Genomic DNA, 25,690 nt, shown 5'->3' on the forward strand with positions numbered 1-25,690 from the left:
TGTCTCGCCAGACTCGTGACTTATGTCATCACTTATACCCGTAAGGTAGACTATATAGGTTAGGTCGCGTAGGTGAGAGGAATCCAGATCTCAGAGAGGGATCGGACAAGTTGACCGGGTGAAATGACGGAAGTTGGATTTTGCCGCCAGGGTGAAAATCATCATAATGTGTTAATGTTGCCCTTAAATAAAGTATTGTGCACCCTAGTCTTATGTAGCGGTGCCGCTACAGCATGGCCAACGTAGGGCACAATTACTCAAGACCTACCAGCTCCTTGCCTTCTAAAGCTGTAGTTAAACAGCCGATTCTGTAGTCATGTCATTTTCACATTCTGGGAGCGGGTAATGGATTGGATGTGTAAATAAACTTTTTTAATCTGCAGCTCCTTTGAGAAAGAGCTAAACGCGCTGGATACTAAAAGTTGCAAACCATAAGGCCAAACACCCCCGCCGCTTCCGGGTCATAGAAAGTAAACATAAAAACGTCAGTGTTGCGCCAAGCTCTGCCTTGACATGCTATCAGCCAGAAGCATGGGACAATTTTGAGGAAACTCAACATGCCATGCCAGACACCCGCATCGACCTAACCCGGAATAAGTCGAGACCGTGCTCAACCGCGATATTCCACAGTTTGGATCAATCGCCATAGCACAAGAATCTCTCAATCTCAAACGAAGCGTCATCATGGCTATGGGTTCATTTATCGTCGTGTCGAGGCAAAGGGTGCAAACAGTCCTTGGCGGTGGTGTCTTTCAGAGTTAGACTATCCCACATCAAGGCCAAGAATGCCAGGGTATATAATGCTTGGCGGACGGCGACGTACACCATTGCAGTACTTCGCTGAGATCCGGCGACATGTACCTCATTTCTGCTTCTGTTAAGGTTCTCTTCCACCATGGACTCTCCTCCACATATTGACGTCTAGTCGCCGTCTAGACCAAAGCAGCACCGCCGGACTCAACGGCTTCAATCTCTGCTAGATCAATAGGTGCTCTGCGAAATCTGGCTGGAAGCTCAGAGACGTCGAAGAAGACCCCAGATGGAGGGCTGATAGAGCCAAGCTGCGATCCAGAGCTGCCTCCGACACCACTCTCCGTATTGCGAATCGTCTTCTGAAGAGGTCCGTGCTGCTGGGCATGGTCACGGTAAGAACTGAATGAGGCGTGTCGAGCGGCCGTAGAACCATTGCCATAGGCAGCGAAAGAGTCGGGCAAAGTTCCCGTGGGAGACGCGGGGTGTGGCCTGGGTGTGTGGTCGACAGAAGCTGGTAGACACGCAAGTTAGCTGAATAGAGCCCGGAAAGCGACGCGGTCGAGATAGTTTTGCTCACAAGGGATAGATCGAGGCCCAATGAACTTGATCAGAGGAGTTCGCTCGGCATGCGCAGCAGCCTGACGGAGAGCTCGGGTTCCAATCATGGTTGGTTTTGGTCTGGAGGTAGCGAGTCGGCAGTCTTTTCTGGCTTCGGACGCAGCGGATCTGTATGGGCGGAACAGTCGGTTGGTCAAGTACGTAGCGAATTGGTAACTGCAATTGATGGAGGGAGGAAGAAAAGAACAAAGGGCTGCTAGGCGAGGACACGAGGTGCACCACGTAAATGAGGAGGAAAGATGAAGGAAGTGGCAGGATAAGATGAGGAGATTTGTCGGTGTTATGGCCTCAGGTGGATAAGAACGGGGCTCGGGCAAGAAATATGTATGTATAATAATTTTTGATAACGATGGGGAGATGCGGAATTTGCGGCAGCTTGGGGAACTTTGACTACGGAGTGCAGACGCCACATGCAGCCAGGGCCAGACCAGACACCAGTAGCCGCGCCGAGCTCACCAGATTATTTAGCCTAGCTCCACGTCATGCTAGGTTGGCTCTCGGGGTTTGAATATTACACCTAGCATCGAGGATTAATTGAGAGTTTGTATTATCACGTCTACATGCACGAGATAGAGCCTTTGCTTTTGGGATTAAACCGCGGCTAGGCCAATTGCTGGCGTGCAGCTTCAACGTCAACAACTGAGTTTGATGAGCCAGACAACTTTCCGGTGGCTACATAGTACAGGTCACTGAGACAAACTGGCTGGTGGCACTGGGCTGTTCGGGGAACTGGCTGGGGAGAACAGGAGACATCGGACCATCTCATGCGTTCAATGCGACAGGGTTGTCTGCCGCTCGCAAAATATGAAAGACAACATTGAATTGATATGCATGCATACTGCGCAGGTTCAGTCGCTGTGCAGCATTTGATCGGAGAGCGGCGCCAACTCATGTCAGCGGGGCACGGAATCTTGAGTTTTTTTTTTTTCATCCGCAGGAACTCTGTGACGTCGGGTCTGAATTAGTGACGGGAAGGTCAAACCTTCAGGGCCAGGGCTGTAGGCTGTCACTCCTCTCTGATTGTGCTAGCCTGCTTACATGTACTAGTTGACCCTTCAAATGCAACCCTGGTTGGGTCTTTGGGGAAGAAACCGGAACCAGGAGAGCCAGGATGGAGAAGACAGTCGTACCACCACTCGCTTCCTTGCAACTGTAGTGTTGTGTCAGACAGAGCTAGACAAAAACTGGTGTTTCGTACGGGGTAACTGACCAGGGCCGCATTTGTTTCTCCGACCCTCGGAGCTGTCCACTCTCTTCCTCCCCTCCTCCAAAAAAAAAGGAAGGCGTGGCGCTTCCGGCTCGTGGTTCCCGGCTCCCGACTCCAGGCTCCGCGGCTGAGTACAGTACACGATGATCAACAGAAAGGGTCAACGTGGCTTGTCCTTGCTGTCTTTCGATCCCTTCTGGGGTTGCTCTCAAGTACTGTAATGGAAAACTCACTTTAATATTCTCCATGATGCTGCCAAATCGTTCAAGTGCCCGCGGACCCCGTCCACGAGGAACTGTCACCACCCCAAATCATCGCCTGTGGACAGCTGGGCGTCAATGGCGGGCAAGGACATGATCATTCCACTTTCCAAGTCAAAGTAGTCAACGTCACAAACGGGGTGACAAACCGCCCAAACAAAAAAAAAAAAAAAAGCAGGCAATTCAATCATCGACTGATCATAATCCTTTGCAGCAATGGCCACACACAACCTCCAAATGCATGAGCCGCGCCGACGGGCGAAGTCGGAACACTTGTGAGTTAAGAGCTGCAGAACCAGACCGCCAGGGAAGAAACTTGCATGTGCTTTTGCCAGCTTTCTGGCCATCCGCTGGGTGATCAGAATCCGGGGAAATGGGGCTACATGGGCATCAGGCACGGATCTCATCTGGCGATGGCGTGATACGTCATAAAGGACATTTCTCGACTATCTGCCTAATATCGAGATTGCGATTGTCATGCGCCTTGCTAAGAAAGTTACCCTTCCAGCTGCCTCAAAGCAGTGACACGTGTCGACTCAGCAGCTGAACTCGACTCACGGAATCGAACGCCTGGTTTCTTTCCAAACCGAGCCTCCGAGCTAAGTACATATGCACGAAGTTGGGCTTTGCAGACTACCCGTGGTCTTCAGCATGCGGCTTCCCTACACAAGCTCTCGTCACATGCCAGCAGGTCCGCTGAGGCCGACCAGTTCACCGGCTGATGTTTGGGTCTGATTTAGGTCTTGGTTTCATATTTATCATAACCATGCTATCGCAACAAAGAGCACTGAGTTTCCCTCTCTCTCTGGGGTACCACTCAGCACTCAGAAGTCGCAGCTGAGCCAGCACAGCACATAGAGAAGTGCACAGGAGCAATGCAACATAGAACTGCAGTCGCGTTGTCGTTCATTAGGTGTTAAAAGCTAAATAAGGTTTGCCGTATTGCCATAAGCAAACAACCCAGCCTAGCCCGGTAGTGAACTCCGTCGTAGCACTATGAGAAACACGCTAGGAATCGCCGACTCTCGGTCTCCCTATCCACAGTTTGGGTTTACACTTGGACTTGAGCAAAATCCTCCTCTATTGCCTTTATTCTCCTTCCTGAATTGTCCGCTTTATGATTTCCACACATTCTGCTGGGTCCTCAAACACATGCCAGGCGTCACGGGGAATGTCCTGGAAGGCCTTTTCAAACCTCTCCGGTTCATTCTTCTCGTCAATTCCGACCGCAGCAACATCGGTCGCCTTTCGTATCAGAATGAGTTGAATCCATCCGGGTACTGTCCGATACCTGAGGCGGCCAGGCATTAGTTTCTCGCAATGAAGACAATAGAAGGGATTGCAGGGAACAAGCACGTACACCTCTCCATACGCTTCTGGGTCTGATTGCGTAGAATCTCCAATAACAATCATTTTCCTCTTCGGCAGCCAGGTATTGATCTTTTTCATCCGATCCACCTTATATTCTTCTGTCCTCAATGTCAAGGCAGAAAGCAACCCGGCGACTGTCTTCCAGCTTGAGTCCCTAAGGATAAGCGTGCCCGGTGGATAATACTGCTTGCGAAACTGTTTTAAGAATGGATACAGGTTGTATGGTGACGCTGAAAGATAGAACCAAGCTGTGTCCTTTGGTAAGAATGACGCTATCTGCCCATAAAGCTCGGGCATTCCGGGAACAGGAGTAGGAGAGCTGATGAATGTTTCGCGAAGAATGCCAATGGGATCGCTCGTCATTGTCACCTTGATTGTGTCATCTATGTCTACATGGCATTAGCACTTCATGTAGGCATGGAACAGAGCGCCCCAAAAGAAAAGTCCTGCTTCACAGCTGAGTTTGGCAGGCTTACCTGATATGATTCCCCAGCCATCATCTCCCGCATAGTAGGTCTGCATATTGGTGATGCTTCCCCGACCACCGCCAATCTTGGTAGATGTCTTTACAAGTGAACCCCTATTATTGTTGGGGACTTTTAACTCATTTGACGATAACCCGTTGATGTTGGTTGGTCCTAGCTTCAACGACTTCCTGTTCTGGGTAGCGATCACGGTTCTTGCTGGACGAATATCCCAGAGAAATGGAAGCACTCTCTCCTCGACCGTCTCCCGTTCAGCAGCATCATCTGCTAATCCCACAGCACGGACGACTCCTGTCACCATGTCCATGAGAGTATCCTTGTCCTCACGCTCAAAGACGGCGGCCACGAACTCTGCCTGCCATGTCCCAGTTCTCGGGGACTCGTAGGCAGTGTTGTCGAAGAGCCAAACAATGTCTTCATTAGTAGCAGGTTTCGCAAATGGCTGTAGTACATTGAATCGATTGAGCCAGCTGGCTAGGCGTGACTGGCCTTGTGCTAGTGGCACTGTAGAGCTTTTGGCATGGGCGAGACTGGATTCGATCTCGTCGAATTTGTTTTCTTTTCTTGTTCGCAACTGCATCGCGCTGGCGAGGTTTGACGGGCTGTAGTCATTGTGCGCCATCGTGGGAGACTTGTTTCGGCCGGGCAAGGAGCACCAGACCTCTATTCATATAAAAGTCAAGTAGGAGTCAGACGTTTCAGGGCTGGAGAAGATGTTCTCCTGTGCTGCCTGCGCAACTGAGTGTCATCTGAAATAGTATTTTTGTGTCTCGTGCACTTTGATACTGAAGCTCAGCACAACAGGTAAGCCTTGAGAGGCTGGGGGTGGCCGTCAGCCCTCGTGACCTTTAGCCCAAGCGTGACTGCATCATGGACGATCGCAAGGCTGGGCAACAAGATCAGCTGGGGTCTTGGTTGCCATAGCCTCAGCCATCTTACCATGCCCTCTTCAGCCAATGCGCTTTCCCAAAAACCCAAGAAGTATTACCACTGTATGAGATCAGAGCTGGAAAAGGAGGCGACCTGTTTGTAATGGCAACCATACTGTCCTGCACGAGTTGTTTGCCAAGACTCTCGAGTTCTAAAGTTGGGGTAAAGCGAGCGGGTGCCCTGGCTACCGCCTGGCTTCATGTTGTTTTGCCACCAGACAGACACAGCACCAGACCAGGCTGCTGTCTGGTTCCAGACGTCGATAGGTCAGCACAGACGGATTGAGTCTGGCCAGGATTTCAATGTTCCTCAACCTCAATGTCATCAAATGATACCAACAGCCAAACATAGTGGCCCTTCGCTGTGTCAGCTTTCATAACTGAAAGTGGAGGAAAGCGACTTGTGACATGACGTTTAACTCTCCATGTCATCGAGAGCCAGTCTCGTTTGTCTCAGCGCACCGACAACTTTCCGAGACGCCTAACTATACTGGCGCTTTGTGATTGGTTTGGAACAATATTCAGGCCAAGGCCAAGATTGCACATGCACAGTAGCAGCGTCCTCAGGTACCAAGCTCTCCCGAAAATAGCCATATGCCAATGCATTCAATGTTCGTAATTCCGACACTTGTAGCCCATCATTTGCGTGGTCGCTGCTCGTTTATCTCTGTTGTTCAGTATCGATAGCGGACATTTCATATGTGTTTTCTGAGTTGCTGGCCCTGTGGCATTGGCTCAAGCAGAGCTAAAGGACCAAGCCGCGAATACCCTCCAATCAAATTTGCTGGTATGCGATATTCCAAGCATGGAAATTTCTGGGTCCAAGCATCCAAGTGTTCAATGAGCAGCAAGCATGCACGCAAATAATAAAGTAAAGCTGTTGTCTGGCTGTCTACCTAGGTACAGAGGAAAACCACCACTATGTAGCCCGCGCAGTTTCTCCATTCCTAGGTACACAATCTGCCTCGTCCAGACACACGTCCATGGACGTCATTACTCACACCTCCAACCTCATCATCGACTGAAGGCCTGGCCTTCGCAAACTGCGACCGACTCCAATCCCCTCAGCTGTTGGCCCTCGCTAATTTGACGAACTCGACGCCTAATAAACCGCGACAGACATTGATAGAAGGCCCACTCAGCCGTCAGGCCCGACCTCGATTGTCCAAAACACCACAGTTGAATGGGTGCAATGTACTTCCATCGCCATAGATGTTTCATTTGCATTTAAAAAACGCTCCTCGGATGGTGCGCTTCCGTCTTCACTAAGACGTAGACACATCAATCTCGTACCTTGATTCGAACGCTCAAACCCTGCGGTCCGTGGTGCCCCTGGACTGACTACAAGAGCTCGCATCATGCTCTCCCATTTGCGCTTCCACCGGAGAGGAACCTCGAACCCAACCTCGCCCATTCCCGACCAGCAGCAGTCATTCTCCCCTCTTAGCAGCAGCGAGTCACCACAAGCGCTCGACTCTGCTTCTCCATTAGATGGAATCCTTACCTCGACCAGCTCCTCGGCGCCGACACTACCGCCAATTACCAGAGTCACTTCCGCTGACTCCGACTCAAGACACGAACGGCAAAATGGCGCCGGCGTGATGCCAGAAAGTCGCCCACCACAGGCGCAGCGCTTATCTTATAATGGAGACGTAGGGTTCATTGGCGGAGTGGCATTGCAAAATTATCGCAGAGACGTGGAGGCACAGCAGAAGGCATCTCGGGCTGAAACTGGGGAAAGAGCTGTCGCAACTAGCATTGTTCATTCTGAGGATACTTCAAGACGCTCACGACCCAGCTATCTGGAACCAGGCTCAGATATTGTCAGAGACAGCCAGTTCAAACAAGTGACATCTTTCAGCACACCGATCGATCTGCAAGCATCTAACTCATCGAACCTTGGTCGCCGCCCGGCTGTGGCGAGACTGCCCCAAGATGCACCAATCGTACTGTCCAATCCGACGAGTTCTGCCATCGTCGAGCCTCAGAAAGGGAAGAAGGGTCTTCCGTTCTTGAAGAATCCCATGTCAACTCTTCTGTTGAGGCGCAGAAATAACCAGAATGCCCCGGATTTACGCCCTCTGCCACTGAATAGCAAGGATGAAGAACCGACCTATGATCCCCGCATCAGAGGAACGCGGGTGCACGATTTCAGCGCACCGAGGAAGCCAAGGGATGTGTACAGCGGTGATCCAGCATCGTCGCGCTCTGTTTCTGACATTAACCTCATGTCCGGCAAGGAAACCCAACCCGATGCATCAGCCGTCTCAGTAGAAGCACCGATACAGGCACGGAGGAGCGCACCGCAGTCGGTCAAGACCGCGGCTGGAAGTCAGTCTTCTACCCATGCCCGTGAGCTCTCGAGCGGCCCATCAGGTTCGAAAAACAGCTTCACGGACGAGCCACGAACGGTTACTGTTGGCGACCAATTCGTCTCTACGGGACGGCATGTCGAAACAGATGACAATTCTGCAGCGCGGCAATCCCCTTCTGAGGTTGGCACTGTCGAACGAGCAGAGACCAGCCCGAAAGTGTCTTCATCCATGCGCACAACGCGTTCGAGAAATATTTCTTTGTCTGAAATATCAATGTCTGCAATCCCCAGACATATGAAGAGTACATCTTCAAGATTCAGTTTCGATATGGTCGGAGCAGCAAAACAAGAGAAGATACTAGAGGAACGGCATCGGCAACGAGAGCTTGAGCGCAAAACGGTTGACAATGGGGGTTACCGGGATTCTAGGTTTGACGACTTTGACGAATATGCATTTGACTACGACGCAATGATGGATGACGACGGACTGGAGGAAAGAATACCCGGTGTCAATGCGGATTTTGACGAGGAAGAAATACCTGGTGTCAATGCGGAATTGGATGAGGAAGAAATACCCGAGTCTTACGACTTAAACGACGAGTTAGATCCTGACAACGATCAGGAAAACTTTGCTGGTTTTGTGTTTCAGCGTTCCAATCCTTCGTCATCCCTCGCGAGTCCTTACAACAATGGAACTATGATGACACCTAGGGATGTCAATGGCAATGTCATTGGATTTGCTATGACCAAAGACACACCTGGTACATCCACGTTTCCTGTTTCGCCTCCGGCACCTGCCACGAGTCAAGGAGAGGCCAATGGCGATACGGGGTCAGGCTTAGGCATTCGAGATACCTGCTCAACCACAGGGAATAATATCCACCGAACTTACAAGGACGACGACTTGTATTTTGATGATGGAATGATCGGGTTCGAGAATGAGTTCGCCGAGGATCTTGCTGCATCACCGGATGCCGCTGAGCAACCATTCGATGAGTCCATATTTGACAATAACGATACAGACCAATTTGGCCGGCCTGTTCCTGGCGCTTTTCAACAAGCTCAATCACTGAGACGGGCCGATCAACCTAAAGATGAACAGAACCCTACGAAACGAGAATCAGACATGACCTCCCGCCTGTCAGTCCATTCTGCTGTCTCGCGGTCGACAGCTCATACGTCCCTTAGCGTTGACGAGCAAGCAGAAGAAGGGGAAAGTAGCCCTGTTGTGAAGAGATCAATCTTGGAGGGCGAGGCCGAAAATTCGCAGGCTGTAAGTGAGGGTGCGAAGTCTGTGGCTGCGTATCAAGCAGCCCTGGCCGCTGCCGCTTACAGAGCTGCTGCTTCAGGCAAGTTCCAGAGAAGCTCCTCGCCTACCTCCGCTCCAGTCTTTGAGGACGACGATCCGACCTTTGAAGCTGTTCATGATGATGTTTACGGCGATTATGACGATATTGATGACAATTTTGACTTTGACGACGACGCAATAATTGCTGAAGCGAATGCCAGCGCTTTGGCAAATGACTCGGATGGTTGGTACGGGCAAGAATTTGGATTCTACTCGGCCCCCCCTGTTGTTCATCCTACCCCTCACAGCAGCACAAGTTCTGGACTTAAAGAGTATGAATATTCAAATGGGGGGTTTTTTGGCCCAGAAGGTATAAGTGGCTTAAACAGAAGCACCAGTGGACGAATGATATCTCGAGAGCCAAACCTGACCCCGATTACGGAGAGGTCAGAATACTCCAACCGAAATTCATTGATGAGTCTGGGCTATCCTCCTCTCAGCACATCAACTCCAATAGTCCAAAGCCCTGGCCTGGCGCAGTTAGCCATGATGGCAGACTGTGGAGATGACCAAATGACCCTCTCTGCACTTCTCCGTCTGCGATCCAAGGCATGGGGCGGCTCTCAAGCCAGCCTCGCTTCCAGTCGAGAAGGCTCTCCACGGTCCGAGCGTGGGGATCCTTCCAGCTCGCCTTGGCAATCAACATCTCTTGGTCAGAGCGGCCAGGCAAATTACGGCCATGGCAAGACCCCTTCCGCCTTTTCGACCATAAATTATGATTCTGACGCGGCAAGTGCTTCGGGTAGCCCTACGATGACCATGGCGAATGTGAATTTTGATCAATGGCAACAACATTCGATACCTGAAGAAGAAGATGCCACTCAGGCACCTCTGGGAGACGACCCTTCCAATTCAATCGCACGCGGGCGTGCTGCTGCCTCGGAATCTGATGATGCAAAACATCAAACAGTATCGGGTGAAGGGTTGATACGTCGAAGGAGTGCAGCTGAGGTAAACAACGGAACGGATGAATACAATCGGAATAATTCGACCAGGTCATCCATAAAGAGTCACCGCCATAAAGGATCAGCAGACAGCGTGTCGTACGTGAAGGAAGAGGACAGCGGCGAAACGCGCTGGGTCATAGAGCGACGTCGCACTGGGGAATCTGGTGAAGTGGAAGTGCTTGAACGAGAAATCATTGAGGGAAGACAGATATGATATTAATTCAGAGCACAATCTAGCTCAAGAAGGGGAGTGCGCCAATGACTGGAAGACGTTGTTGGCGGATATATTTGTTTGGGTTTTAATCGCAAAACAGCATCTTCATCTGGAGCTACTGGCAGGGCTCCGATTTTCAAATCTGCAATACTTGCCCTCAATTTCTTTGTATTATCTGATCATCATCAGCTCGGAGCATGGTGTCTGGTTGGGACCGTGGAATGCAGTCTTTTGCTTGCGTTCAGCGTTTTATCGGCGGGAAACTGTATAGATTTTAAGATTTTAAAAGTTGGTATAGGAGCTAAAAAGCATTTAAGAATTGATCTGGACCAGCTTCTATAGCTGGCTCTGACTGCCCTCAAAGGGGATAGGTATTGAATGATGGCAATTATAATGCTTGCTAAGCAACGACAGTTAGAAGGGCTTCCAGCCGCTTCAACGTATCTGATTCTTTTCGCCAAGCGATGAAACTCTCAAGCCGTCTGAAGGTGGGCGACCACTTGGCAGGCCTACTTCCTTGTTGCGTTTCTGGAATATGCCTTCGGCGACTCGTATGGATTTTGTGGTGATGCATTCAATCGGAAGCGTCCTTGCGCCCTTTGCACGCAGCGCAAATGTTCAAATTTACAACGAACATTGCCTTTCGGGAGGAGAAATAGTGCTAGTCAGTGATAGGAAGCTCGCGTTGCACCAGTTCTGAGATCATCATCGACAACGACCAAGCTATCGAGGACGAGGAAACATCAGTAACATGACCAGCGCCAACAAGGACAACCTCCAGATCCCAATTCACGATTAAAATATCATGGCAGCATTATGATGGCAACGCATCTGCGCCGGGACTCCCATTTCCAATTTAGTGCGCCTAGGTTTAGCTCCTTGGTAGGCAAGATAGATTTTCGTTGCTGGAAACGATTACTGGAGCTGTAATTCCAACTGTCTGTCTGGTAACATTTGAAATTGGCGCTAGTTCGGGCTGTCGTCTTCACAAGCTGGGGAAAGGCGTCAAGTGCTACTATGGCGCATTGAGGCAAGTGGTCCGGTGCCAGGCAGGAAAATGACAACAGGGATTGGAACTAATGGTGATGACGAGGGCTTGGAGAAATGAATGAATGAATTAACCAGACGCAAGACTTGATTGACATTGAAGATCCTCTGGCTGGGGAAACCAGGGAGAATGGTCCACTCCGAACCAAGTCCGCGGCCGTTGATTTCTTGGTATCCAGTTTTTGGCCGGTCAAGATTGAAAGAGTTTCCACTTCTGACCGATTTATGCCGTCTGGACCGGTTCAACACACCTGGGCAACGAACACATGCCATACAATGTTGGCCTGTCCATATCATGTACGCTCAGTCGTGCGGGGATGGTCGAAATTGGTGTTTTGGCAGCCCAAAGAACACCAACCTCAAGTAGGCACAGAGAATCGCCTGAATATTGACGCTCGGGGTTGCCGGCTCGTCGCGCAGACAGGTCTGACAGGTGCGTCATATAGTCTCTCGATCTGCGGTTGCCAGACACCATCTCAGAGTTAGCACCCCAGTGCCTGGTCGGTGACTGCTCGGGGAGTCTGGTGGTTGTGAGCCTGGCATCTTTGGTTCCTGTCTGGTCAAGTCCATTTTGGAGCAGCGTGGCCAAGATTTGCCGGTCAACTCGAGCCAAGTCCCAGCGGCCAAGAAATGAACCAAGCACACCAAGGCGCCAGCATTTCCCGCAATCAGACTCGATGGGATTGAATTGTAGGCAGTTGATTGGCAGGTGCAGTCGACTCCCCTTGGATCCAGTCATGTCCCCGCCGCCCACAGCCTTCCAACATTGAATGTTCACAGCACCTGACCACCAGCTTGGCCACAAGGGGACTTGGACGGACTGGGCAAGTCTTGTTGCTCAGCAAACAGCCTATCAGCATCGCCGTAGGCACGCACGCGGTGGCCATTGAAAAGCGCATTTGTCTGCCGACAAACATCTTCATCTGTACTGACAGAGTAACAACATTTGAACCCCACAATGCCAACATGAACACATGAACCCATTGTCGACTCTCCATGAAGTTCCGCCAGGATGGGAAGACACAGGACTCCAGAGCAGTGAGTTTTGGTCTTTTGCAAATGGATAACTTTTGTCCCTCAAGAGTGCACCAATAAGGCTCCGTGATTTCACCCATTGGCCCAGTTTTTTGGTGCATGTCGCAAGTCGCATGTCGATGCTCCGAGTAGCACTGCGGGCCTCAACATGGAATACATGGATCATGGACAAAGTAGCAAGGCATCGCGTGCCCACCTTGGACTAGGCGTTGCACTACCAGGTATCTTACCAGTCAACTTGCTCCGTACATGGACGTCAACGGCTTTGGTACTCGAGGGAGCAGACCAGACCACGGCCATCTTGTGAGCTGTTTAAATAGTAGCGCCTGGCCGCTTAGACTGAGACTCCAGCTTCGTTACTCCAGCTTCGTTTAATCGTTGAATTCGTTGTCGCCCTTCAATGTTTCTTCCGCTAATGCGCACCTCGTGCTAGCATTCCACACACATACTTATGTATACCCTCCTGGCTTTGGCTGCCTTCCCACTTCAAACTTTCGTCTCGTCCAAGTGTTGCGAATTGCATCTCAGCTGTCCCTCGGCGTGAGGATCCTTGGCTCAAATTAGCCCCGAGCCAACATTTGAAAACGACGGTTGAACCGATCAACATTGACGGCAATCCCACCGTCCTCTGTCATCCAGACTGCAGCGTCTCGCGTTTCTCGACGTCGCCCGCAGACACCAACTTTGCCGTCTACTTAGTACTGAGTACTTAGGTAGGTCAGACTTGACACTTCTTCGTTGCATGTGAACAATTCTCTCGATTTGTTCACCCGGCACAACATTGAAGACTTTCTAACACCTACCAGACCGTACCTAGATCTGTGTCGCCGCCACAACATTACTCATTGTTTTGCTACACAAAATTATTTGCGCATTAAATCCAATGTCACTGACCCCCTACTGAATTCTCGACTTCCTTGACGCTTGATACTGTCGCCCACATAAAATGAATCAATCAAGTTCAGACAAGTTGCCCGTCGACGCTGCCCAGCTGGAGGAGAGAATCGGCGAACCGACCAAGGATGGACTCTTGGGGCCTGACGATGTCCGCATTGCCGACGCATCCTCACTGCATAGTGGTGAGGATATTCTTGCGCTTCAAGACCTCGACCCTGTTTTGAACATGAAGATGCACCTCGTCAATAATGTGAGTGGCAATGGACAATGCGCATAGTCTATCTGGGACGCCATGTAGACAATTATGTTTCGCGGTCAATCAGTATGTAGATTATACAGCGCTAACGATCATGATGAAGGCAATCGATGAAATTGGGTGGACTCCATATCACCTCAAGCTCTTCTTCCTCAATGGCTTCGGGTAAGTCGCACCTGTCTTCCAAGTACACCCCTGTTTCCAGAGGCGCCTAGCAAGCCGATTTTCGAAATATTGAATGATTGTGTCGAATCTGACATGGATGCTTACAAAACGCAAAGATATGCCGTAGATTCCATGATTCTGCTCTTCCAGTCCATTGTTGCGGGACCGGCTTATCGCGAGTTTCGCAGCGGTTACGCAAACGCCCTCACAATTGCTGTGTACTGCGGCATGCTTACAGGTGCCATTTTCTGGGGATTTAGTGCCGATATCATTGGCCGCAAATACGCCTTCAATATCTCACTCTTCATGTGCTCAGTGTGCTGCATCGTCGCCGGTGCCATGCCCAGCTGGCCATCCCTGGCCCTCTTCATCGCCCTACTGGGCTTCGGCGGAGGTGGCAACCTGATCATGGACACGACCGTTTTCCTTGAATATCTCCCCAGTAACAAGCAATGGCTTCTTACATTTCTTGCTTGTTGGTGGGGTTTTGGTCAGGCCATTACGGGATTTATTGGCTGGGGCTTTCTCGTTCCTGCAAAGTGGAATTGCAGTGCCGACGCTGCAACCTGCTCCAAGGATGAAAATTGGGGCTGGCGATATTGTCTCTTCACCGGAGGAGCATTAGTTCTGGCCATGTCTCTTCTCCGGGTAACTGTGGTTCGACTACGGGAGACTCCAAAGTACCTTCTTGGCATGGGTCAGGACGAAAAGGTAATTGAGACCTTTCACTACCTAGCCACGAAGTACAATCGCCCTTGTTCCTTGACATTGGAGAAACTCCAGGCTTGTGGAACAATTCGAGCTGTGCAAAACTCCAAAGGCTTCTCGGTGCAACAATCTCTGGTACATTTCAGTGGTCTTTTCTCAACTAAGAAAGTTGCCATTTCTACGGTCATGATTTGGCTTTCCTGGACTCTAATTGGCTTGGCTTATCCCTTGTTCTATGTTTTCCTACCGTAAGTATGCGTCTCGACTCGTGCGTGCTCGTCATAGTCATGTGTTGTTTCCACGCACACCGAGTTCCTCAACGTTGTCAATATCCTCATCTTGTCATTGTTTCCACTTGCAGTAAGGTTCTAATGAGTTTGAATAGTACATATCTTGAAAACCACGGGTTGAAGTTCCAAAGAACGCAATTCGAAACATGGCGTAATTATGCCATTACTAACATATGTGGTATTCCTGGTCCCATAATTGCTGGATTCATGTGTAACACCCGGATACTAGGTCGGAAGTATACCATGAGCATTGGCGCGCTTATTACCATGGCATTTTTCTTTGCTTACACAGCAGTAAAAACCTCGGTACAGGACTTGGCTTTTACCTGTTTGATTGCTTGCTTCCTCAACATTTACTACGGCACTCTCTACGCATATACGCCAGAAGTCCTTCCTAGCGCCCATAGAGGAACGGGAAATGGAGTTGCAGTAGCATGCAATCGCATCATGGGTATTGTCTCTGCTGTGGTAGCTTCGGAGGCAGATACAGCGACGTCTGCGCCGCTGTACGTTTGCGCCGCTATATTCATTGTAGCAGCCATAGTTTCTGCACTCTTCCCCTTTGAGCCATACGGCCGACGAAGCTCATGAGCTTCCGTCAATTGCCTTGTGTGGGCAGGTAACCTGCAACTCGGCCCAGGATCTGTAGTTGACCTGGGGCCTAGAGATGTGAAACGATGGGCATGGAAAGGTGATCTGTTGATACCCAGCACCTCCGATTGATATGGAGTTTGTTCCTAGCGAATGTGATGGAGGAATAATAAATGCATATGAGGCCAGAAGTATTGGCCAACTACTAGGTACCGTATCGCATAGTTTGCTATTCTGTACTGTGTAGCGCCTTCGTGTTCCTTGGATGTTGGCGGCAAGTTTATTTGCTCACAAAGCGAGTACATGCCTTGTAGGTATATGTCGGTTCAAATGTTTGTAGAAATATATGCTAGGCGGCATACAGGTCTGGAAGGGACATTGACTCAGCTTTGCCGCTTGACAACATTCAATGTTGAACCTTGAAATTGAGGTTGACACCTTGACCGTCGGCCAAAACTAGTTTGACTAGAAGGCCTGCAAATTGGGAAATTTTGCTTGTTCAGGGTGGGCGGTACCCACACCGATCGACTCTACCAATAACAGAGTCGTCACAGATGGTCATGATGTGGACATTCATGCTCCGCCCACCGCATTCATTTATATCTCTATCAAGAAATACGTTCAACGATAGCCTGTATTCCTTTATGCATTATTTTCTTTCCCCTATTTCGATTTAATTGGCCTCGAGCTGAGTCGCACCGTATTTTGTAGACCCAGCTCGAACGTTTCACCCCGGTCGCAGCTCATCATGCCAGCGCCTCGTCACATCGCAAGACTCAACATATGTCCTCGTTGCTCTCCATATTCAGTGCAGGCTGCTGGCACCCGAGTCTTTCACTCTGTTGCTCCCAGGAATATCCCACAAGTACCGGGAGATAAAGAACCTCCAGACAATAAAACACTTCCAGTCGACAAAAGGAGAGCCGCAGAGAAAGCAGAACAAGGTCCACTGGCACGCCGACTAGAAGAAGCCACAGAAGAGGCCCTTTTGACGGGTGGTTCAGCTGGGCGGCGCGCAATCGAGGATGCCGGGTTTTCGGATGAGCTTAAAGAGAAGCTTTTAGATAAAATCGCAGATGCCAAGTTCAGAAAGCAATACTCTGGCGCATTTACCCAAGCAGGCATTGCATCGTCAACAATCGAAAGCGGGCGGCACCGTGGCGGCTCGCATCCTTGGACAGGGACTGAGACTACTGAAGATGCAGTCCTCAGAATGCTAAATGACTCCAGAAAGCCATTGAAGCCCGAAGATCGAGGCAAATTCCAGCCACCTGTTGTGGACACGCGGATTCGACGCAGCATACCACAGTCACCTGGTCAGAGAGCAGCCAGTGCTCGAGATAAGGCCGGTATGTATGTCGGCATGGATATGAAATCAACAAAAGGCTTGAGCAGTGAAGAGAGGGAAGAAATGAAGGCAGAACTACGAGAGCGTTTCCAGCCTGCCGCCAGGAGCGTGCCCGTCTCCATCTCGGGTTTAACTGCATTAGCAAATCAGCGCATCGAGGATGCAATCGCCAGGGGCCAGTTCAAAGATTTGCCTCGCGGCAAAGAGATGGAACAAGACCCGAGGGCAAATAATCCATTCATTGATACCACGGAGTACATTATGAACAAAATGATACAGCGCCAAGAGATTGTTCCTCCATGGATTGAAAAGCAACAAGAATTAACGAAAACCGCAAGAATATTTCGTGAGCGCCTGAGGAACGATTGGAAGAGGCATGCCTCTAGGATGATAGCTTCGCGAGGAGGCTCACTCGAGGAGCAGATGAGCCGAGCATCAGCGTTTGCGAGCGCTGAGGCGGCCCATAACCCACGATTCAAAGCCGTGAGCCAAGGGGTGGTGTCTTCCAGCGCCACCTACGACCCTGTTATGGTGAATGGATTAAAAGAATTCGCAGGTAGAGAAGAGCAGACTCCGGTAGAGGGCCCAGACAGCTCGGCGGCCGTCAACCTGCTGCAAAGGCCGTTTCGTGATGCAGCTTGGGTGCAAGCTGAAATGGCCTATATGAACCTATCAATCGAAAATCTTAATAGCATGACCAGGAGTTACAATCTTATGGCTCCTGAGCTCGCCAAGAAGCCATACTTCTCACTAGAAAGGGAGCTGAACTCGTGCTATGCGGATGTCGCGCCGCTTGTCGCCAACGAGATTAAGGTACGGGCGGTGGGCCGCACTACAGTCGGCAAGACACCGCATTCGAGGGTCAAAGATGATTCAAATTTTATGGAGAAGTTAATTGGTAAAGATAGTGTGAAGATTCACCTGGAGGCGGATGAAAAGGCTTATGGCTTGAAGGAATGGTGGCGAGACTTCTGGCAGAGAAAGTAATCGGCGACAACTATTATCTGGTACGAGTATGTTGCATATGCCAATGGGCCGGCCATCTGTAGAGAGACTAGCGAGCTTGTAGAGTATGGGGTTCGTTTTGTTCCCTCCAAATTTCAACTCGACTCCGGGTTACCATCATCTACCCATAACTTCAGAGCCTATTTGGAACAAGCGGCAAGTCAATTCAGCCTGTGCGGCTTCCAAGCATATTGGAATTTCAAGGCAGGCTTGGGAGTCAAAGAATGGATTGGTGACATCAAATATTAGAACTTGTTCCTTCTTTGTGCCTGACTGGGAAGTACGCGGCGGACATGCGTGTCTGTTCAAAAGTAGGCGGGACCATTGAACAGCTCGACAGGGTTAGCTTCGCCGATGCCAACCCGAGACAGGCGACGCCGCCGCCGGAATTTTGGGTGGTATTAGGAAGGGATGCGGCGTGCCACATCTGGATTCGGGGTAGCTAACAACCAGTCGAAGCCGTTTCGAAGCGCTCTTGCGTCGGGGGCGGGACAGGTCAGTGCTTGGCCCAGGGCAGATATGACCTTAATGAACGGTTGGCGAACGCCACTTCAAGCCTTTTTGAGGGGTTGAGATGATTTCTGGGAGGGATGATGACCGGGGAAGATAAATAAGGAATGAGATAGCCGGTCGGCAATTGAGTAGCAGTGCGCGCCCATTGAATTTGTGGCCGGTCAGGCAACGGATTGTCACTCAAAATTGACCGCAGCATGTCTGGTTCATTGCCCCATCAGTTCTAGATTCTTTGTTGAGAAGGTTGAGTCAATGTTCTGTGGCTGCCAGATCTTCCAGGACGGACGGGCCTGTACCGCTACCATTGGTTTATTATGTGGGTGATCAATGAGCCCAAGCATCCAGCGAGCTGACATCATTTCAAGTTTCTTGTCAAAAATGATTGCCAATCCGCGCCTGTCGTTTGGCTTGTTTGAGCCAGGCAATTCATGCACGACCAACATCTTGAACCAGTCCCCCCACCTCTTCCAGGTTGGGACCAGACCGCGGGGAAGGGTCAACTGTGGTTGAACTGACGAGAAGCGGGACAACAGACACTATTGGCGTCATGTTTGTCGTGAACATTTGAACATTCATCCTGTGACTCCCAGGAAAGTATGGGGCAATAACATGCAACTGCAAGTAAAGTGAAGTCTGGTGCGTTCGTCTTTGAGACCTGGCACCTGCCAAACTCGTGAGGGCATGAGATTCCCCGTCCCGCTCCTAAACTCCAACTTGCCATGGTAAAGTTCCATGTCGCCCAAGGTCTGGTCCAATACACCAGTTGATTGTTTCCCTGCCGGTGCGTAAAACTTGATCTTGTACTCAGTGTATGGAATAAAATTGAGTGGAAACCGACGAAGCGGCGACTCGCGTCAATGTTTTGTTACCTGAGTCGGTTAACAAAACACCAGATTGTTCTGCGTCCAACAGGCAAGGAATCCTACATGTGTGGACTGGCCCCAATTGACCCCAGACAACATTCGAACCCTCCATGTTGTGCTTCCGTGTTGGCTCAACCCCAGATCCACTTGCGCGGCCAAGAAGACGACAAGAAGGGGCCGACAGGCACCCTCAGTGGTGATGATTTTCTTCTCAAGTGGTGTTGCAGGGTTGAGTCAAGTTTCGCGAACAGGGGTGGCATCTTTAGCCTGTTGTTCCCCACATGCTCCATCGGCCCAAAATCTTTCATCTCTGGAGTCCAGTCTGCAGTGGCGGCCGAATTTTCTGCACCAGACCACACCCAGCAGCACCAAACAGCACATTGTGCATCTTCGTGCGCCATCAACAGGCCCTCTCGTCCGCCATTCATATTACCTCTCCGTCCGCTTCAATTGGTAATTGGCAGTCAAAGTGGGTGGATGCCGTCGGCTGTTGATGGCCCAGACCCCAGATCACCCGACTTAACTTCATCCCGCGCTTCAATCACTTTCTTCACTCCCTCCCTCCCTCTTCTTGCTTCCCTCCCCATCTCACCAAACCCCGGCGTGAAGGTGCAAGCCGCCGGAATATAAAAGGCGCATTACTCGTCGCAACGTCGACATCGCCAGAACCGGTCCTCAAACACTTGGCCATTGCAGCTGGTGGCTCGGTTCACTCTTCTTCGTCTTCTCCTTGTTAATTCCTAGCTTTTTGCGACTTCAAGTTTGCTCGCCTAGAGCATACCAACCGTTGCCGTCACTCACTGTGACTATCCGGCACCATGGCAACTGAGAAGCAGGACAACGGGCAGGACGGTAACAATGGTCATGCAGCCGACGTTCAGCCTGTTGATGTTGCTCCCGCGGTTGGTGACGTTGGCAATAGTCACTCGGATCCTTCCAAGACGCATCACAACATCATCGAAAATGCAAGGGCAGCTGCCGCTAAAGAACAGGGAATGACCCTATGGCAAGGCCTCAAGCTGTATCCTAAGGCTGTTGGTTGGAGTTTACTGATATCTACATGTATTGCCATGGAGGGCTACGATATTAGTCTCGTCAACAATTTCTGTGAGTCCAATATCCGCAATGCTTTTTAGTTTGTCCCTTTGGTTCCCAAATAAAGCGAAACAAAAAAAGACACTGTCCTAACGGCGACGGCTCTGCCCCAAACCGCTTCCAGATGCATTTCCACAGTTCACCAAAAAGTATGGTGAATTCCAGCCAAAGTCTGGCACATACGAGGTTACCGCTCCATGGCAAGCAGGTCTAAGTAACGTACGTACATCCGTTTTCCATTTCCGTGCTTCTTCATGGCTGCAATGAGGCAAGGTCATTTTTATCAGACGCATCGACGGCACAACCATTCCTGTACTGACCGCGAGAGGGATAGGGTGCCATGGTTGGTGAAATCATCGGTCTGTTCATCAATGGCTACGTTTCCGAGAGGTTCGGTTACCGGTATACTGTCATGGCCTGTCTGGTGATGATCACGGCATTTACGACTATATTTTTCACAGCTCCGAATGTTCAAACTCTTTTGGTGGCTGAGATTCTTTGCGGTATTCCGTGGGGTATTTTCCAAACTCTCTGCGTTACGTATGCCTCCGAGGTCTGCCCCGTCGCACTGCGTGGGTACTTGACCACCTATGTCAACTTTTGCTGGGGTCTTGGTCAAGAAATTGGCATCGGAGTTATTCGAGCTATGCTGAGCCGTGACGATGAGTGGGCATACCGCATTCCCTACGCTCTGCAGTGGATGTGGCCAGTGCCCCTATTCGTCGGCATCTGGTTTGCCCCGGAATCGCCTTGGTGGTTAGTTCGCAGAGGGAGAATCGAGGACGCCAAGAGGGCACTTTTACGCCTTACCAGTCTTGACCGGGAGACCGATTTCGATGCCGACGAGACGATTTCCATGATGGTGCATACCACCGCCTTGGAAGAAAAAATGACTTCAGGAGCCACATACTGGGACTGTTTCAAGGGTGTTGACCTCCGAAGAACCGAGGTTGTCTGCATGACTTGGGCAATTCAAAATTTAAGCGGGAATTCCTTCTCCAATTATTCGACCTACTTCCTCAAGCAAGCTGGTCTGTCCGATAATGATGCATACTCATTTGCTCTCGGCCAGTACGCCATCAACATGGTGGGCGTGTTCGGGGCATGGGGTTTGATGACATTAGGCATTGGACGAAGATCACTGTACCTGTACGGACTCTGTGGCCTTTGCACGATGCTTTTCATCCTTGGATTTTTGGGCCTAGTGCCTCATGAACATCGTCGAGAGGCATCCATAGCCACTGGCAGCATCATGATTGGCTGGGCTCTCTTCTACCAGTTGACAGTGGGAACTGTATGCTACTCCCTTGTGAGCGAATTGTCGTCGCGTCGACTGCAAATCAAGACAGTTGTACTGGGTCGGAATCTTTAGTAAGTCCCCCTTCCCCCCAAACGAACCACAACGGCTCTTGATTGCTCCTTTGATACTGTTTTTTTGTCGCCCGCAACATATCTGTTGAGAGTTTGGCTAATCATCACCTTGCAGCAATATCGTTGGTATCATCACCAGCGTGCTGACACCATACATGTTGAACCCCGGTGAATGGAACTGGAGCAATTACGCCGGCTTCTTTTGGGTAAGTTCTGTTCAGATCATCATTTCAGTTCAGTATCCGCCACCGTACGTGTTACTTACCTCTGCCGCTTTTCTCAGGCCGGCATTTGCTTCTTGTGTATCGTCTACACGTACTTCCGTATACCAGAGCCTCGAGGTCGGACATTTGCGGAGCTTGATGTGTTATTCGAAAGAGGAATTTCTGCAAGAAAATTTTCCACTACAGAAGTGGATGTGTTCCACGAGACGGTCGAGGACAAGATCATGGTCCAGTACGAAGATATGGTGCATCACGGGCCTGGTAAGACTGGGATGTTAGCATAGCCGTTGGGTCTTTTAGTGGTTGGACCGTTCCGTAAATAGCAAGCAACAGCGATGAAGAGAGAGATTCACATACTAGGAACAATGGCTTGATCGGTATGTAAATGAGCTATGCCGTGTTGATGATGGATGTCCTGGACTAGATCGCGACGCGTTATAGCCATTCTAGCAGGTTACTTCGTGCTGGCTAACGAAAGACCCTTCAAAAGGAGGGAGTGCTTCCTATACCTAGGTAATATCAGTGATATCAGTGATGAATTTGGGAATATGCGGCTTGCCATCAATAGTCGTTGACATGTCTACTGGCACTAGTGAGCGGCTTTTGGCTACCAGCATGGATGCCGCTGCAGCCATGATTTGCCTAGGCTGCTGCCATTGAATACTACCAGACCGTTGACATGTATGGACTCGCTGAGACTGTTGGTGCCACTGTCTGGGCACTCCGTCAGCCCCGTCTCATTCAATGTTCATCATGGCGTGGAGATGCCGGGTTCTCCCGTAGCCAGATTGCCAGGGACACTGGGGACCGCCTCGTACGACAAGCAACAAGCAATACAGGCCCATTAAAAATGTCCGAAAGGCGACATGGAGCCGTGTCTCTCGGTTGAGGAACTGACCCACCATGCCAGGCCGGTGTCCTCGGACCTGGCCCTCGGTGTACAGCGGCACCGACTGTCTGGTGCATGTGTGAACATACAGCCCCAACATGGAAGGAACGAAGGCCGACGGAGCGCTCCGGCCACGCGAGCTAGGGTCCACCAGAACATTGAGCAAACACATCAAGGGGTCGAGTCAAGTCTGGCGCTTTGAACATTTGCGTTTTTGGTACCAGACTGTAATTTACTTTCGGGGTGCATGCCAGGCATGAAGAGCTAATGCCACAGATGGTGATTTTTAGGATCAATCGTGCTCTTGCCGTGGTGAATGCATGTCTGCGTTTCGGTCCACCACCAAGTCTGGCTAATTCCCTACCTACCTAGTAGGTACCTAGGGAGGTATTTATCGGGCAACAAGGCACAGGTTTCGGTTGGCCCGAAAAAAAAAAGAAAAAGAAAAAAGAAATAAAAGAAATAAAAATTAAGCAGAGTCCTCTACGAAGCACATGGTTGGAGAGGCTATAGTACCCAAGCCACAACCGGCAAAAAGAGCCAACCATTGTTTGGAGAGCAGCGGGAACATTGAATCTAGGCTTGGTGCGCCGTGCTGTGCTGTGCTGTGCTGTGCTGTGCTGCAATGACTCCATGCTTGCTTGGTCCATGTCTGGGATGGCTTGATCCACACAGCTGGTCCGGTTCAATGTTTGGTCTGGTCTGGTCACGTCAGGTTCGGCGGTTCGCTGTTGCCCACCTCTGCTCAAGTCTGGACAGGACACAAGTGAAAACTCGCACCGCCCTCGGAGCTCCTAGTCCAACTTTCACATTTCATCCTCGTGCCTTTGACGCACACTCCTCGCATTGTCCGTCAGCCATTGACACCTCTGGCAAAGCTATCTCTACTTGTCGCATCCGTCCGTCCTGCCTTTCCATCGTCACAATGATGCTCTCAACGCTCCGAGTTGTTACCCGGCAAGCCGCCCGTCGGCCTGCCTCCATCAATGTTGCCGCCATTCGGGCTGCATCCACCTGGTCGACAGTTCCCCAGGGTCCTCCTGTAAGTCTTCCAGACGGCCATATGGGATAGGAAGAGCGCATTTCCCCCCTCTCTTTCTGTGTCATTTATTTAATTCTTGGTTTTGTTTGCTAAATTTCACATCTCTGTAGGATGTAAGTCAAGGCTCACCTAGCTACTCACTCACCGTCGCCATGTACAAGCAAGTGGAAGAAGTAACACTAACGGGCTGTTTCTTTTTCGCCCCCGTCGTGTAGGCTATTCTTGGTATGTCAAAATTGCTCAGTCCGCCTTTCCCGCCTCCGTGATTGTTCTAACCAGTGTGGTCTTCATTCAATTCAGGAATCACCGAAGCTTTCAAGGCCGACAAGTCCGAGAAAAAGATCAACCTGGGTATGTCCTGTCCTGCGCTTTGCAGTTTCGATCGAGACACCTTCGAGCCACATGGCAATAGAATGGTCACCATTGGTTGTATTGCGCAAATAAATTAACATGTATTTGCCATTTTGCAGGCGTTGGCGCATACCGAGATGACCAAGGCAAACCCTACGTCTTGCCATCTGTCCGTGAGGCAGAGCAGAAGGTCATCGACAACAAGTTGAACAAGGAATACGCCGGCATCACTGGCGTACCCGAATTCCCTGCCCTGGCTGCTAAGCTCGCCTATGGCGCCGATTCACCCGTCCTTGACCGTGTCGCTATCACCCAGTCCATCTCTGGCACTGGCGCCTTGCGCATTGGAGCCGCTTTCTTGCAGCGATTCTTTCCTGGTGACAAGAAGATATACATCCCCACTCCTTCGTGGGCCAACCACAAGGCCGTATTCAGTGATTCCGGTCTTGAGGTCCAGCAGTATCGCTACTACAACAAGAACACCATCGGCCTCGACTTTGAGGGCATGGTTGCGGACATCAAAGCTGCCCCCAAGGGGAGCATCTTCCTCTTCCATGCTTGTGCACACAACCCCACTGGTGTCGACCCGACTGCTGAGCAATGGAAACAAATTTCCAACGTCGTGAAGGAGCAAGGCCATTTCGCCTTCTTTGACATGGCCTACCAGGGCTTTGCCAGTGGCAACACTGACAAGGATGCCTTTGCTGTGCGCCATTTCGTTGAGCAGGGCCACCAGATCGCTTTGTGTCAATCCTTTGCCAAAAACATGGTAGGAGCCTTGTGTCCATCCAGTTCCTTCTGTCAGTCCACATTGCTTTCGAGTGATCAGCTAACATGATCTCGCTTAACTCCAGGGTCTCTACGGTGAACGTGTTGGAGCCTTCTCCCTTGTCTGCGCTGACGCTGCTGAGAAGAAGCGCGTCGACTCTCAGCTCAAGATTCTTATCCGTCCTCTGTACTCCAACCCTCCCATCCACGGTGCCCGAATCGCAACCGAAATCCTCAGCAGCCCTACGCTCTATAAGCAGTGGCTCGGTGAAGTTAAGGGCATGGCTGACCGCATTATTACCATGCGAGCGCTCCTGAAGGAGAACCTCGAGAAGTTGGGCTCCAAGCATGATTGGTCCCATATCACCAGCCAGATTGGCATGTTCGCATATACAGGCATGACTGCTGAGGAGATGGATCAGCTTGCCAAGGAGTTCTCCGTCTATGCCACCAAGGATGGTCGCATTTCTGTCGCCGGCATTACCACCGACAACGTTGGCCGACTTGCCGAGGCCATCTACAACGTCAAGGGCTAAGTCAGCCGACACGTCCACATACAACTAACTGGACTACCCCTTACAATGACATAAACAACCTCAGTTGCCCGCCCATAGCCGGTACTGTGTTTCGTAACGGGTTTTAATTTGATGATGATGAGGGAGGGATAATTTTATTTTTTGTCGATGTGCAAGTCCGTCTGGAGACTCATGCCACGGTTGGTGGTCAAGTAATTGGTCTATTTTCGTATATCTTGGCCTACCCACCTTGGATCATTCCGAGATTTGA

The 25,690-nt window shown here is 50.6% G+C and overlaps 9 protein-coding genes across 9 annotated transcripts; 5 read left to right on the plus strand and 4 right to left on the minus strand.

Moving 5' to 3' along the window:
- Positions 1-932: 932 nt before the first annotated feature.
- Positions 933-1,418, minus strand: VFPPC_12993 (ribosomal protein YMR-31, mitochondrial; the record flags this gene model as incomplete). The annotated part of the gene is made up of 2 exons (XM_018290770.1): positions 933-1,264; positions 1,331-1,418. 2 exons carry the CDS (start codon positions 1,416-1,418, stop codon positions 933-935), a joined length of 420 nt encoding a protein of 139 aa, XP_018149436.1.
- Positions 1,419-1,972: 554 nt separating this feature from the next.
- Positions 1,973-2,826, minus strand: VFPPC_15292 (hypothetical protein; the record flags this gene model as incomplete). The annotated part of the gene is made up of 3 exons (XM_018293045.1): positions 1,973-2,313; positions 2,406-2,521; positions 2,588-2,826. 3 exons carry the CDS (start codon positions 2,824-2,826, stop codon positions 1,973-1,975), a joined length of 696 nt encoding a protein of 231 aa, XP_018149437.1.
- Positions 2,827-3,927: 1,101 nt separating this feature from the next.
- VFPPC_01082 (actin filament organization protein App1-like protein) lies at positions 3,928-5,316 on the minus strand (the record flags this gene model as incomplete). The annotated part of the gene is made up of 3 exons (XM_018280972.1): positions 3,928-4,129; positions 4,199-4,598; positions 4,686-5,316. The coding sequence occupies 3 exons, from the start codon at positions 5,314-5,316 to the stop codon at positions 3,928-3,930; spliced, it is 1,233 nt and encodes a 410-aa protein (XP_018149438.1).
- Positions 5,317-6,981: 1,665 nt separating this feature from the next.
- On the plus strand, positions 6,982-10,446 carry VFPPC_01083 (hypothetical protein; the record flags this gene model as incomplete). The annotated part of the gene is made up of 1 exon (XM_018280973.1): positions 6,982-10,446. One exon carries the CDS (start codon positions 6,982-6,984, stop codon positions 10,444-10,446), a length of 3,465 nt encoding a protein of 1,154 aa, XP_018149439.1.
- Positions 10,447-12,412: 1,966 nt separating this feature from the next.
- On the minus strand, positions 12,413-12,694 carry VFPPC_15293 (hypothetical protein; the record flags this gene model as incomplete). Its single annotated transcript, XM_018293046.1, has 1 exon — positions 12,413-12,694. One exon carries the CDS (start codon positions 12,692-12,694, stop codon positions 12,413-12,415), a length of 282 nt encoding a protein of 93 aa, XP_018149440.1.
- Positions 12,695-13,474: 780 nt separating this feature from the next.
- VFPPC_01084 (MFS transporter) lies at positions 13,475-15,435 on the plus strand (the record flags this gene model as incomplete). Its single annotated transcript, XM_018280974.1, has 4 exons — positions 13,475-13,675; positions 13,785-13,846; positions 13,963-14,802; positions 14,940-15,435. 4 exons carry the CDS (start codon positions 13,475-13,477, stop codon positions 15,433-15,435), a joined length of 1,599 nt encoding a protein of 532 aa, XP_018149441.1.
- Positions 15,436-16,183: 748 nt separating this feature from the next.
- Positions 16,184-17,770, plus strand: VFPPC_01085 (DnaJ, subfamily C; the record flags this gene model as incomplete). The annotated part of the gene is made up of 1 exon (XM_018280975.1): positions 16,184-17,770. The coding sequence occupies one exon, from the start codon at positions 16,184-16,186 to the stop codon at positions 17,768-17,770; it is 1,587 nt and encodes a 528-aa protein (XP_018149442.1).
- Positions 17,771-19,982: 2,212 nt separating this feature from the next.
- On the plus strand, positions 19,983-22,138 carry VFPPC_12994 (sugar porter (SP) family MFS transporter; the record flags this gene model as incomplete). The annotated part of the gene is made up of 5 exons (XM_018290771.1): positions 19,983-20,271; positions 20,384-20,478; positions 20,594-21,630; positions 21,746-21,836; positions 21,914-22,138. 5 exons carry the CDS (start codon positions 19,983-19,985, stop codon positions 22,136-22,138), a joined length of 1,737 nt encoding a protein of 578 aa, XP_018149443.1.
- Positions 22,139-23,668: 1,530 nt separating this feature from the next.
- On the plus strand, positions 23,669-25,440 carry VFPPC_01086 (aspartate aminotransferase, mitochondrial precursor; the record flags this gene model as incomplete). The annotated part of the gene is made up of 5 exons (XM_022428204.1): positions 23,669-23,785; positions 24,001-24,010; positions 24,086-24,136; positions 24,256-24,905; positions 24,991-25,440. 5 exons carry the CDS (start codon positions 23,669-23,671, stop codon positions 25,438-25,440), a joined length of 1,278 nt encoding a protein of 425 aa, XP_022284716.1.
- Positions 25,441-25,690: the final 250 nt, after the last annotated feature.

The sequence above is a fragment of the Pochonia chlamydosporia genome, chromosome 1 (genome assembly GCF_001653235.2).
Source record: "Pochonia chlamydosporia 170 chromosome 1, whole genome shotgun sequence".
Taxonomy (NCBI): domain Eukaryota; kingdom Fungi; phylum Ascomycota; class Sordariomycetes; order Hypocreales; family Clavicipitaceae; genus Pochonia; species Pochonia chlamydosporia.